At 56.0% G+C, this 13285-nt stretch overlaps 1 protein-coding gene across 2 annotated transcripts in view; it reads left to right on the top strand.

Annotated features, from left to right (window-relative positions):
- The first annotated feature begins 4599 nt into the window (after positions 1-4599).
- Positions 4600-13285, top strand: part of LOC132835227 (TSC22 domain family protein 4-like) — a 97770-nt gene continuing 89084 nt past the window's right edge. For both annotated transcript variants that reach the window (XM_060854594.1, XM_060854595.1), the window contains exons 1-2: positions 4600-4805; positions 10364-11567. In XM_060854594.1, coding sequence (XP_060710577.1) covers positions 10782-11567 — 786 coding nt within the window. In that variant the 5' untranslated portion in view covers positions 4600-4805; positions 10364-10781. The remainder of the gene's footprint in view (positions 4806-10363; positions 11568-13285) is intronic.

The following is a 13285-nucleotide window of genomic DNA, read 5'->3' as shown; positions in this document are numbered from 1 at the left end:
ACATCTAAAAGGCATCTGGATGGGTATATGAATAGGAAGGGTTTGGAGGGATATGGGCCAAGTGCTGGCAAATGGGACTAGATTGGGTCGGAATGGACGGGGATTGGGCCGAAGGGTCTGTTTCCGTGCTGAACATCTCAGTGACTCTAAGAGGCCTCACCAATGTCCTGTACAACCTCAACACGACGTCCCAACTCCTACACTCAAAGGTCTGAGCGATGAAGACAAGTGTGCTAAACACCTTCTCAGCTGAAAATGTGTTGCTGGAAAAGCGCAGCAGGTCAGGCAGCATCCAAAGAGCAGGAGAATCGACGTTTCGGGCATGAGCCCTTCTTCAGGAAGAAGGGGTCATGCCCGAAATGTCGATTCTCCTGCTCCTTGGATGCTGCCCGACCTGCTGTGCTTTTCCAGCAACACATTTTCAGCTCTGATCTCCAACATCTGCAGACCTCACTTTCTCCTTAAACACCTTCTTAACCTCCTCAGACCTAACCAATCCAGGTCTCTCTTAATATGTCAGTCCTGCCATTTTAGTCTTCAGTCTGCTAAACCTTTTCTGCGCCACCTCCTTCCTCAGATAAGGAGACCACAACACCATGCCATATACGACACATAAAGCTAACATTGAAAACATTAATTGCTTCCACTCATGGTTTTTGGCGATGGATACCTCGTTGGGAAGTAGACTTCCCTGTTCGAATCAACCGTCAACGTGCACCTCCAGGATCTGACCACCAGGTGGCTGCGCAGGGCAAGATATCAACTCTGAGTCAGAAAGCGCTGGAGAAACTCAGCAGGTCAGGCTGGGAGAGAAAACGCAGGTAACATTCCGAGTCCAGTGACCCTGCTTCAGAGCTGATAGCAGGTGGGTATTAATGCTGATAACGGGGTTGCGGTGGGGTGAAGAACGAGTGGAAAATTGGAGGCAGAATCGAAATCAAATCAAAGTTAGTTGCTATGCCATATCACTGGAAACATTACATGTTTTCTCTCGCCACAGGTGCTACCAGACTTGCTGAGTTTCTCCAGTGCTTCTCTGTGTTTATAGAGTCCTACAGCGCGGAAACAGACCCTTCGGTCCAAGCAGTCCATGCTGACCGTAAAACCCCAAACTAATCTAGTCCCACTTGTCTGCATTTGGTCCCCTATCTCTCTAAACCTTTCCTGTCCTAAATGTTGTAATCGCCCCTGCATCTATCATTTTGGGCATAAGCCCTTCATCAGGAGTGAGGCTTGTGGCTGAAGGGGGCTGAGGGATAAAGGGGGGAAGGAAGGGAAGGGAGGGGGGGTAAGGTAGCTGGTAATGTGATAGGTAGATGGAAGTGAGGGGTGAACCACGCACCAAGTGCAGAACCCCGCCAGTACTAGGAGCAGTTTTATCATGAAGTTACGCTACAGTGAGCATCTCAAAAGAGGCAGAGAGAGAAAGAGAGGTTAAGATATTTACAGAGCCATAGATTCTTGAGGATGCTGCCAGGGTTGGGCGATTTGAGCTATAGGGAGACACTGAACAGGCTGGGGCTGTTTTCTCTTGAGGACGGAAAAATAGCTGTGGTCATGCACTCCTCCAAACTGTGGAGGGCTTGAAGGAGATCCTAACACCGTAAGACATAGGGGCAGATATTAGGCCGTTTGGCCCATCGACTGAAGACACTCTCCCTGTGTCTGCGTGGGTTTCCTCCGGGTGCTCCAGTTTCCTCCCACATTCCAAAGATGTGCGGGTCAGGTGAATTGGCCATGCTAAATTGTCCGTAGTGTTAGGTAGGGGGTAAATGTAGGGGTATGGGTGGGTTACGCTTCGGCGGGTCGGTGTGGACTTGTTGGGCCGAAGGGCCTGTTTCCACAATGTAAGTAATCTAATCTAATCTAAAACTCTGCACTCACTATACACACACACACTTTCTCACACTCACAACCCCCACCCCAGACACACACAGACAGACAAAGACCCACATGAACACATATATTTCGTGGGGTGAATTTGTACTTGCAGAGTTACATTGCACTTTGCTGAAAAACTGCATGCATTCATGTAGCACTCTGAGCTCAAAAACTGCATGAGTTTATGTAACACTCTGTTATCTCACTTTTTAGATTCGAGTCAATCTAAACATCAGGTCATAGACAGAGAACACGGGGGGGGGGGGGGGGGCCAACACCTTCAACATACTGTCTAGATATTGCCATTGTTAACAGCTAACCCAAGAAGGTAAAAACAATGACTGCAGATGCTGGAAAGCTGATTCTGGATCAGTGGTGCTGGAAGAGCACAGCGGTTCAGGCAGCATCCGAGGAGCAGGGAAATCGACGTTTCGGGGGAAAAAGCCCTTCATGCCGAAAGGTCGATTTCGCTGCTCCTCGGATGCATCCTGAACTCTTCCAGCACCACTGATCCAGGATCTAACCTGGGAACGCTACTATAAATAAAAGGGTTTGTGATTTACACATGAAAGAAGTGAATCTATCATGGTATTCGAACAGATGAAAGGGCTTAACAGACAATCAGTGTATAATTTTAGTTAGATCCCACTGTAAATTTTTGCTGTAAATTCTGTGTTAGGACTGAGCCCTCCACTAAAACCTAATGAAGGGGCAGCGCTCTGAAAGCTAGTGCTTCCAATTAAACCTGTTGGACTATAACCTGGTGTTGTGTGGTTTTTAACGGTTCATCAAGTGCGTCGTAAAGGGTCCCCATCCCAGCTTCCCCCCCAAACTCCAGTCTCCAAGTGAAACCATTCCCCTCCCTCAGACCCCTTCATCCACCTCCAGTCCAGCCACTTTGAAGTGACGTCCCGCCCTCTGTCTGTCACCCCGGCCAATGGGAAGCCGTGACGGTTGACCGGCGGCCGGTGTGACCAATGGGGAAACGTGGCGGCTGAGTGGCGGTCCGTCCAGCCAATAGGAAGCGGGTTCGGTTGAGTGCCAGCCGGCTGGCCCAATGGAAGCTGGCGAGCAAAGGGCGGGGTTCTCCGGCCGGGCGGAGGACCCACGACACTGATGGACAGCCCTGATAGCCAATGGGAAGTGGGAGACCGGTACAACGGCTTCCTAACACCACCCCAGAAAGCGGGGCAGTCTGCGTACCGGACAGCTGGACCAATAGGATGCAAGCATTGCTCACAGCTGTGTACTTGACCAATGGGAGACAGAAGTGCTTGAGTGGCGGCCGAATTAACCAAACAGAAGCAGGATCTGTTGTGTGGCGGCCAACTAGACCAAGGGGAAACGTGCCCGCTGAGTGGCAGTCCGTCCAGCCAATGGGAGGCGGGCCCGGTTGAGTGCCAGCCGGCTGGTCCAATGGAAGCTGAGGGGGTAGCGAGCAAAGGGTGGGGTTCTCCGGCCGGGCGGTGGATCCACGACACTGATGGACAGCGCCGATAGCCAATGGGAAGTGGGAGACCGTTGCAACGGCTCCCTAACACCACCCCAGAAGGCGGGGCAGTCTCCGTACCGGACAGCTGGACCAATACGATGCAGGTGTTGTTAACAGCTGTGAACTTGACCAATGGAAGACAGGTGTTCTTGAGTGGCGGCCGAATTAACCAATCAGAAGCAGGATCGGTTGTGTGGCTGCCAACTGGACCAAGGGGAGGTGGGACGATTCAGTGGCGGCCTGCCCGACACGCGTAAATCCTGCGTACAGGACAGTTGGACCAATAGAAGGCAGCTACTGTTGACTGGCGGCCACCTGTACCACTGAGAGGAAGGTGTTGGTAGAGTGGCGGCCAGCTAGGCCAATGCGAGGAGGGTGAATAGCCATTATGACCAATCGGGGATGAGTATGACTGATTGGCAGTCAACATAGCCAATTGGGGGAGGCGAGGCCTCTTGAGCGGCGGCAAATCTGACCAATAGAAAATAGCGTTGACTGAGAGTAGGCCGAGGTGACCAGTGGGAGGCGGGTCATATTAAGTGGAAGTGAAAATGACCAATAGAATTCAGGGTCAGTTGAGTGACAACCAAGCTGCCCAACTGGAAGTGAGGCATGTTGCGTGCTGGCCATCCTGACGAATAGGAGATGGGGCATGTTGAGTGACAGCCACCCTAACCAATAGGAGACAGAGGGGCTCGAGCGGCTGCCACATTAACCTAGGGGCGAGGCACGTGAAGTGGTGGCTAAACCGACCAATAGAAGGCAGGGTTACTTGGGTGGCAGCAAGGCTGACCAATAGAAGGCAGAATCCGTTGAGTGACGACCAAGCTGCCCAAGTGGAAGTGAGGCATGTTGAGAGCTGGCTAACCCAAACCAATAGGAGATGTGTGGGAGGGCGTGGTGGGGTGGCGGCCACACTAACCAATAGGAGGCGAGGCATGTAAAGTGGGGACGAAACTGACCAATGAAAAACAGGATTAGTTGAGTGGCGGCCAAGATGACCAATAGAAAACAGGTGTACCTGAGTGACGGCTGGGCTAACCAATAGAACGCGAGTCTTACTGATGAGCAGCCGGATCAACCAATGGGGCATGTATTCCGTCCAAAGAGACGGTTGTCCCACCCCAGGAGGCGTGACCAATGATGGGGGTGCGCCTGGCGGGGCGTGCGCCGGCCGGACCAATGGCTGGAGAGAGAGGGCGGGGATTGGCCTCGCCTCACGGGCGCCCGGTGGAAAGTTGTCAACAGCGGGAGGGCCGCGGGTCCCGGGGACCGAGGGAAGGGGCTGATTGTGAAGCGGCGAGGCGAGTTTGGAGCGGGTTATAGGGGAGCGGCGATGGCGGCAGCGGCGGCGCGGGGCCTGCAGCGTGGAGGGGCCTCACGGTCGGCGCTGGCGGCGGAGGAGGAGAGGCAGCGGCGAGGAGCCTGACAGGTGGGAGAGCTCCCTCTACACCCGCCCCGACCCCTCACCCCCGACCCCTCACACTCACCCCCGACCCGACCCCTCACACTCACCCCCGACCCCTCACCCCCGACCCCTCACACTCACCCCCGACCCCTCACACTCACCCCCGACCCCGACCCCTCACCCCACACCCCGACCCCTCACCCCTCACCCCCGACCCCTCACCCCCGACCCCGACCCCTCACCCCCGACCCCGACCCCTCACACACACCCCCGCCTCGACCCCTCACACTCACCCCCGACCCCTCACCCCCGACCCCTCACCCCGCCCCGACCCCTCACCCCCCCACCCCGACCCCTCACCCCCCCACCTCGACCCCTCACCCCCCCACCCCGACCCCTCACCCCCCCACCCCGACCCCTCACCCCCCACCCCGACCCCTCACCCCCGACCCCGACCCCTCACACTCACCCCCGCCTCGACCCCTCACACTCACCCCCGACCCCGACCCCTCACCCCCGTCCGCTCACACTCACCCCCGACCCCTCACCCCTGCCTCGACCCCTCATACCCCCCGATCCCTCAACCCCCCCGACACCTTACTCCCCTCCTCTCCCGCCCCGGACACCTCACTCCCCCCCCCCCCCCAGACCCCTCACCCCCCACCACCCGACCCTTACACCCCCCACCCCCCCGACCCTTACAACCCCCCTGACCCTTACAACCCCCCTGACACCTCACAATGCCCCCCGACCCCTCGCACCCCCTCAACCCCTCGCACCCCCCCCCTCACACTCTCCCCGAACCCTCACACTCACCGGCCCCCCCCCCCCCCCCCACGCCCCCTGCCCTGCCCCGTGGTGTGTCTGAGGGAAATAAATAAACCCCCTTCACCCTGGCTGGGGAACTGTTTCAGGAAACTCCGAGGCTTCAGGTTCTGCTCCAGAGGGAGGGAGGGAAAGTCCCCGCATGTCCCCCACATCTGTCCCCACGTGTCCCCCACATCTGTCCCCGCGTGTCCCCCACATCTGTCCCCGCGTGTCCCCCACATCTGTCCCCGCGTGTCCCCCACATCTGTCCCCGCGTGTCCCCCACATCTGTCCCCGCGTGTCCCCCACATCTGTCCCCGCGTGTCCCCCCACATCTGTCCCCGCATGTCCCCCCACATCTGTCCCCGCATGTCCCCCCCACATCTGTCCCCGCATGTCCCCCACATCTGTCCCCGCATGTCCCCCACATCTGTCCCCGCATGTCCCCACATGTCCCCCACATCTATCCCCGCATGTCCCCCACATCTATCCCCGCATGTCCCCCACATCTATCCCCCCACATCTATCCCCGCATGTCCCCCCACATCTATCCCCGCATGTCCCCCCACATCTATCCCCGCATGTCCCCCACATCTGTCCCCGCATGTCCCCCCACATCTGTCCCCGCATGTCCCCCACATCTGTCCCCGCATGTCCCCCCACATCTGTCCCCGCATGTCCCCCCACATCTGTCCCCGCATGTCCCCCCACATCTGTCCCTGCATGTCCCCCCACATCTGTCCCCGCATGTCCCCCCACATCTGTCCCCGCATGTCCCCCCAATCTGTCCCCGCATGTCCCCCCAATCTGTCCCCGCATGTCCCCCACATCTGTCCCCGCATGTCCACCCAATCTGTCCCCGCATGTCCACCCAATCTATCCCCGCATGTCCCCCGCATCTGTCCCACATGTCCCCCACATCTATCCCTGCATGTCCCCCACATCTATCCCCTTGTCCCCAAATGTCCCATAAATCTATCCCCTCATCCCCAAATGTCCCCCAAATCTATCCACTCGTCCCCTAAATCTATCCCCTTGTCTGCAAATGTCTCCGAAATCCATCCCCTTGTCCCAAATCTATCCTCTTGTCCCTGAAATCTAACCCTTTATCCCCCAGTGTCCATTAAATCTCTTGCCCTCGCTCCCCGCGTGTCTCGTAAATCTCTTCCCCTTGCCCCCTGAATCTTACCTAAATTTAGAGTCGTACAGCACAAAAACAGACGCTGTGGTCCAACTCGCCCAATTCCTAAACTAATCCCGAACTGTTTGTCTGTGTTTGGCCCATATCACTCTAAGCTGAAAATGTGTTGCTGGTTAAAGCACAGCAGGTCAGGCAGCATCCAAGGAGCAGGAGATTCGACGTTTCGGGCCTTCCTGATGAAGGGCTTATGCCCGAAACGTCGAATTTCCTATTCCTTGGATGCTGCCTAACCTGCTGTGCTTTAACCAGCAACACATTTTCAGCTGTGATCTCCAGCATCTGCAGACCTCATTTTTTGCCCATATCACTCTAAACCTTTATTCCGTTGTATCTTTACCTGGGGAGAAATCATGGGTAGTATTTTCAGGAGATCAGCACTGGGACCCTTGTCCCTCCTGAGATACATTAATACAATAAGCCCTGGTGGACAGGGTAGGGTTCTTAAGGCAGGTAATTAATCATTTTGTTAGAAAGCATGTGGAGAGGTCACATAAACTGAAAGTAATTCTAAGCATGGAATGAGAGCTGAGATGCCTGGGTCACTGTGTGCCTCACTCATTGAAGGTGGCCAGACAGGCAGCACAGTGAGTACACAATATCCAAGGGTTTACTAATGAGGGTGTAGAGCCAGGTGTTATGATAGGCTTGGGCATGAAACAAGTTCAGGCTTCAACTGGAGGGGGATGTTGTGTCCAGCCCGTTGCACCGGGCTTTAGGAAGGATGGTGATGCCATCAGGTGCGAGAAAGTTTGACAAGAATAAGGTGCAGCAGACTTTGTTTTAATCAGCACCTCGATAAACCGGCAACAATTATATTCCTGAAATGCTGTGTTGTCACAAAGTGAGACGGTTGAGGGTGTAAATGAGAAGGCTTTCGGGTAAGTTTTAAGGCAAAGTTGCGTTATTATCTCAGTGCTCATTAAACAGTGATGTGTGTGCCCTCCACGTGTGGTTACTCGTGTGTGTTTTCACTTTCAGTATGTTGGCCTCTGGGATGTTTGATCAACCCGTTCCCATTGTCTGCTCATAAAACGTTTGCTGTGTTCCCATTGGGGAGTTTAATTGAAAAGGTTGGGACCGTTTTCAGTGAAGACAAGACAAAAGATTGCGAGAGAATCCGACAGACCGTCAGGGGTCTGGACAGAGTAGAAGAGGGGGGAGCTGCTCCTAGTTGTGATGGAATCGAGGACGAGAGGGCACAGCGTTTTAAACAAAATCTTGGCAAAAGCTTTGCTAGTGTCAGTGGTTAGAGGCTGGAATGCGCTGCCTGCGAAGGTAGTGGAGGCTGGTTCAGTTGGGGCTTTCAGAAGGGAGGTATTCGGCTAAGGAGTTGGAAGGTCATGTTGTGGCTGTACAGGACATTGGTCAGGCCGCTGTTGGAACATTGCGTGCAATTCTGGTCTCCTTCCTATTGGAAAGATGTTGTGAAACTTGAAAGGGTTCAGAAAAGATTTACAAGGATGTTGCCAGGGTTGGAGGATCTGAGCTACAGGGAGAGGCTGAACAGGCTGGGGCTGTTTTCCCTGGAGCGTCAGAGGCTGAGGGGTGATCTTATATAAGTTTATAAAATCATGAGGCATGGATAGGGTAAATAGACAAAGTCTTTTCCCTGGGGTGGGGGAGTCCAGAACTAGAGGGGCCTAGGTTTAGGGTGAGAGGGGAAAGATATAAAAGGGACCTGAGGGGCAACGTTTTCACACAGAGGGTGGTACGTGTATGGAATGAGCTGCCAGAGGAAGTGGTGGAGGCTGGTACAGTTACACCATTTAAGAGGCATCTGGATGGGTATATGAATAGGAAGGGTTTGGAGGGATATGGGCCGGGTGCTGGCAGGTGGGACTAGATTGGGTTGGGATATCTGGTCGGCATGGACGGGTTGGGCCGAAGGGTCTGTTTCTGAGACTCTATCTGAAGAGCAGGAAATGGAGTTACAGGAAGAAGGCAGGAGAGTGTCATTATGTGAATGGTTTATTCCAGGAGATAATGTGGTCACGTTTGGGCCAAACGGTGTCCACCTGCACTGGAATTCCCCCCCAAGTTAATCCACTTGCCTCGAAATCTCTCCGATTTGATTTAGATTTCACCTGAATTTTAGCCTGTTCACCTTGAAATCTATTTGCCTGCGTTTGTTGATTCGAATTTCTGATCATTTAAATTCGACAAAGAAAGCAGTTTGAAAGCTGAAATGCCAACGCTAAAATGTGAAGTGTCGCAACCTTTGGGCTCCTATTTGAAAAACGAGAACGGGACTTCCAAGAAAGTGAGGTTACTGTTCCTGGGGCTGAGGAGGTGACAGGGAGACGACAGCCTGCTGCTCGTAATCATGAGGAGTGTCTGGAGAGAACTGGATTTGAGTAGCGCCTCAGCAGGTTGCCAAATGATTCGGTGCCAGTTATGTACTTGTGGCGGACTAGTCAAACAGGAAAAGGGGCTTGTACTTTTGCGCACGGCAGGCTGTTACTGACAGGCAAGTAAGTGGTAGTGGCCCGGTAAACGTGGAAAAGGAATGTGCTGTTTGTAAGAACATATTGTGTAAAAAGTGGCTGCCACATTTCTGGCAGGACAGAATGACTTCAAAACGTAGTTCACAGGCAAAGTCCTGCAGCTGCTGGAGACCTGAAATAAAAATGGTTGGATGTGGGGGGGTGTGTGTGTGTGTCTGTGTTTGTCTGTCTGTGTGTGAGAAAAGCTGAACACATCTCGCAGCATCAGTGGAAACACGAAAGCGAGCTGATGTCCCGCCTTCAGTGTGGCTCTGCGTTGGAAGAGCCTTCTCACTTGAAAGGGTCCTGTTAGACCAAGCAGCACGCTAACTGTGTACCTGTCTCTCCTTCGGAGTCACTGAGTCTCAGTGTCTGCTCCCCACCTCCCGAAGCTGCTGTTTATATTGTAAATTCACTGTGAGGCAAGCATTCTGCTGCTCACGGGTGTAGTTACACAACTGAGCTCCGACTCGGGGAGGTGCTGTCAAGTGAGGGAGCGAGCATGCCCGCTGGGTGCTGGGTGGATAACCGTGTCTAGGTGAGTGGTCTTTTCCCATGCCAGCCCAACTCCATGGGGTCGAGAAAAGTGAGGGAAGCTGGGGAGGCATGTTGGCCGCTCACAGTATGTTGCCTGAAACGATGGTGGAAACAGGTTCAGTAGCAGTTTGGAAAGGGAGGTTCAGCCAGTGATTGGAGAAGCCAGAGTTTTCTGGGCAGGAGGTTAAGAATTGGGGGCCAGGTTCGAGGCGCGTGACAGAATGGTCTCCTTCCGTGCTTGTGTTGTTTCTGAACGGAGGAGAAAGTGAGGTCTGCTGATGCTGGAGTATCAGGGCTGAAAATGTGTTGCTGGAAAAGCGCAGCAGGTCAGGCAGCATCCAAGGAGCAGGAGATTCAACGTTTCGGGCATAAGCCTCATTCCTGATGAAGGGCTTGTGCCCGAAACGTCGATTCTCCTGCTCCTTGGATGCTGCCTGACCTGCTGCGCTTTTCCAGCAACACATTCTCAGCTTTGTTTCTGAATGGGGTGGGTAGTGTGGTGTGTTGGACCTGAAGGGACTCACCTGCTTCTCTCTGTCTCTCTGACTCCGCAGGTCGCTTCTGTTTCTCAACGAAGAAAAAACCCCCCAAACCTCTGGAGAGTTCTGGCCGTGCCCGGTGCGAGGGCCAGGGGAGATTTCCATCGGCTGCCACGGTGTCTCCGTCCCGGCCAATCGCTGCCTGAAAGCCGCCTCCTCGCCTCGCAGCACCTTCCGGCGGAGATGTGGAGGAATTCTGTCGGCTCCCAGGATGCTGGCGGGGACTGAGACCGGCGCCTGGTAACGCCCGACGAGCTTGAGGGAGTCTGGGAGAGGGTGTCCGCAGTTATCCTTCCCTCCCACCCTCCCTCTCTCTCACACACACCCTTCCTGCACCATTTGGAGAGCGAGTGTGTGTGTGTGTGTGTGCCTTCCTACCGTCGGGCGATGTGGACAGTGAGGAGCTGAGGGGGCGCGGGGAGCCGCGGCGGAGATGATTGGCAAGAAGAAGAGTGGCTTCCAGATCACCAGCGTCACCTCGGAGTACGAAGGCAGCACCGGCGGTGAAGGGCTGAGAGAGCCGCTGGGCGGCGAGGCGGAGGCTGTGGTGAACGGGGGTCCGGCTGTGGGCCCCTCCGCCGACCCCGAGCTGCCGGGCAAAGACGGCCGGACTAAGCCGCCCCCGGCAACGGCGGGACAAGGCGCCGCCGGCGGGGAGGTGCCAAAGGAGACTGGGACGGCGGCCGCGGGGACGCTGCCCGGGACCAGGTCCCCCCCGCCGCCGGCCCCCAGCCCCTGTGGCTCCCGCTTCCGGGTGGTGAAGCTGGACCACGGGCTGGGCGAGCCGTACCGCCGCGGCCGGTGGACCTGCGTGGACCTGTACATGGACCGCGAGCTGGACGCCCACGGGCTGGCCAAGGCGCTGGCCGGGAGCCGGCACGTCAACTCGCTGGACTCGCACCCGGAGCTGGGCGCCCTGCTGGCCCACCGGGCGGTCAGCCAGCTCCGGCCCCGGCCCCACGCCCCCAAGAGCCAGGGCTCCCCCCTGGGCGAGAGCCTGCCGGCGCCGCTGGGCACCGACCCCCTGCAGGTGCTCCTGCAGGCCGCCCGCACCCTCAGCCTGGACTCTCCGCCTGCTCCCCAGGAGAAAGGGGACCCAGCGGCGACGCCTCACCCTGCCAACCAGTCACACGGAGCCAAGGCCGGTGCCAGGGAGACCACCTCGCCCCCGACCAATGTGAAGCAGCCCTCCTCGGGAGATCAGGGAGGACTGAGAAAGGCAAGTGCAGGCCGGCTACACGTGAGAGGGGGGTGGAGGGGGAAGAGGCTGCCACGTTCTGGTTAGAAACTATCAGGGCGTGGGCCTCCCTGGCTGTGCCCAGCGTTTAGTACCCTGTCCTGAAAACGAAAGCTCCTGGGAGTCCGAGCGGGTCAGGCAGCAACCGTGCAGAGAGAGAGCGAGCTAACGTTTCAACTCGCTGTGACTCTTCAGCAGGACTGACGATGAAGAGCCATCTAGCCCCAAAGCATTAGCTTCTGGCTCCCTCCCTCGCTCGCTCTCTCTCTCTCCACTGATGCTGCCTGACTCGCTGTGCTTCCCAGCAGGGTTTGTTCTCCAGCAGCTGCAGTAATCTGCCCCCACACTTATTAGGCGAAAGTGAGGACTGCAGATGCTGGGGATCAGAGTCGAGAGAGCGGTGCTGGGACAAGCGCAGCAGCCGGGAAGCAGGAGAATCGACGTTGCCTGATGAAGGGCTCGTTCCTGAAACGGCGACTGTCCTCCTCCTCCTCGGATGCTGCCTGAGCTGCTGTGCTTTTCCAGCACCGTGCTCTCAACTCGCATATTTATTACCCCCCCCGTTTCCCATTGCCCCGTCCTTGAGAGGTGGGTGGTGAGCTGCCTACCTGACCTGCTGCAGCCAACGTTCTGACCCAGCAACACTGAACCTGATCTATTTCCAGGTCAGGAGGGTGAGAGGCTTTTGGGGGGTCGGGGGGGGGGGCGGGAGTTTGCAGGAGGGTGGTGCGCCCATGTATCTGGAGCCCTTGTCCTTCCAGATGGTAGTCATCACAGGTTCGGAAGGTGGTGCCTCAGGTGCCTTGGTGAGTCTCTGCAGTGCATCTTGTAGCTGGTACCCACTCCTGTGACTGGGCATCGGTGGTGGAGGGAGTGTGAATGTTTATGGTGGTGAGTGGGGTGCAGATCAGACTGGACTGTTTTATCCCGCTGGTGTTGGGCTCCTTGAGTGTGTACGTCTCCTCCCTCAGTGCGGGTCTTTGGCAATGCTTTGTGCTGTCCGATCACCAGGGTCACTGGCAATATTTGGAGTATTCCCCTGTCTCCCAGCCCTCCCCTCTTGCCCACGGCACACTGCCTCAGTGGTTAGCACTGCTGCCGTACGGCGCCAGGGACCCGGGTTCGATTCCAACCTCTGATTGCTGCACGTGTGGAGTTTGCACATTCTCCCCATGGCTGCGTGGGTTTCCTCCGACAACCCAAAGGGTGATTGGCTGTGCTAAATTACCCATAGTGCCCAGGGATGTGCAGGTTAGGGTGGATTGGCCATGCTAAATTACCCATAGTGCCCAGGGATGTGCAGGTTAGGGTGGATTGGCCATGCTAAATTACCCATAGTGCCCAGGGATGTGCAGGTTAAGTGCATTCGTCTGGGGAAATGTAAAGTAATAGGGTAGGGAAAGAATAGAGTTCTGGGTTGGTTTCTCTTTGGAAGGTCAGTGCGGACTTGTTGGGCCGAAGGGCCTGTTTCCATCCTGTGGTGGTTCTGTGATGTAGCAGCTTGCTGCAATGGAGCGTTTGACCGGCCTGTTCCCGGTGAGCCGGTACCTGTCCTGACTGAACCCCCATGAGTGCCGTGCCGTCTGTTCAAATACACTCGTGCCTGTCGTTGTGTCTACTCATAATATTTACACTGGGCTCCTGCCAAAAGGTTACTGCGCAGCAGAGCGCAACGGGCTGTTACTGCCCTGTTGGGAGTG

Source organism: Hemiscyllium ocellatum, chromosome 44 (assembly GCF_020745735.1).
Source record: "Hemiscyllium ocellatum isolate sHemOce1 chromosome 44, sHemOce1.pat.X.cur, whole genome shotgun sequence".
Taxonomy (NCBI): Eukaryota; Metazoa; Chordata; class Chondrichthyes; order Orectolobiformes; family Hemiscylliidae; genus Hemiscyllium; species Hemiscyllium ocellatum.
Note: the sequence above shows the minus strand (reverse complement) of the source record. Positions and strands in the feature narration are given on the sequence as shown.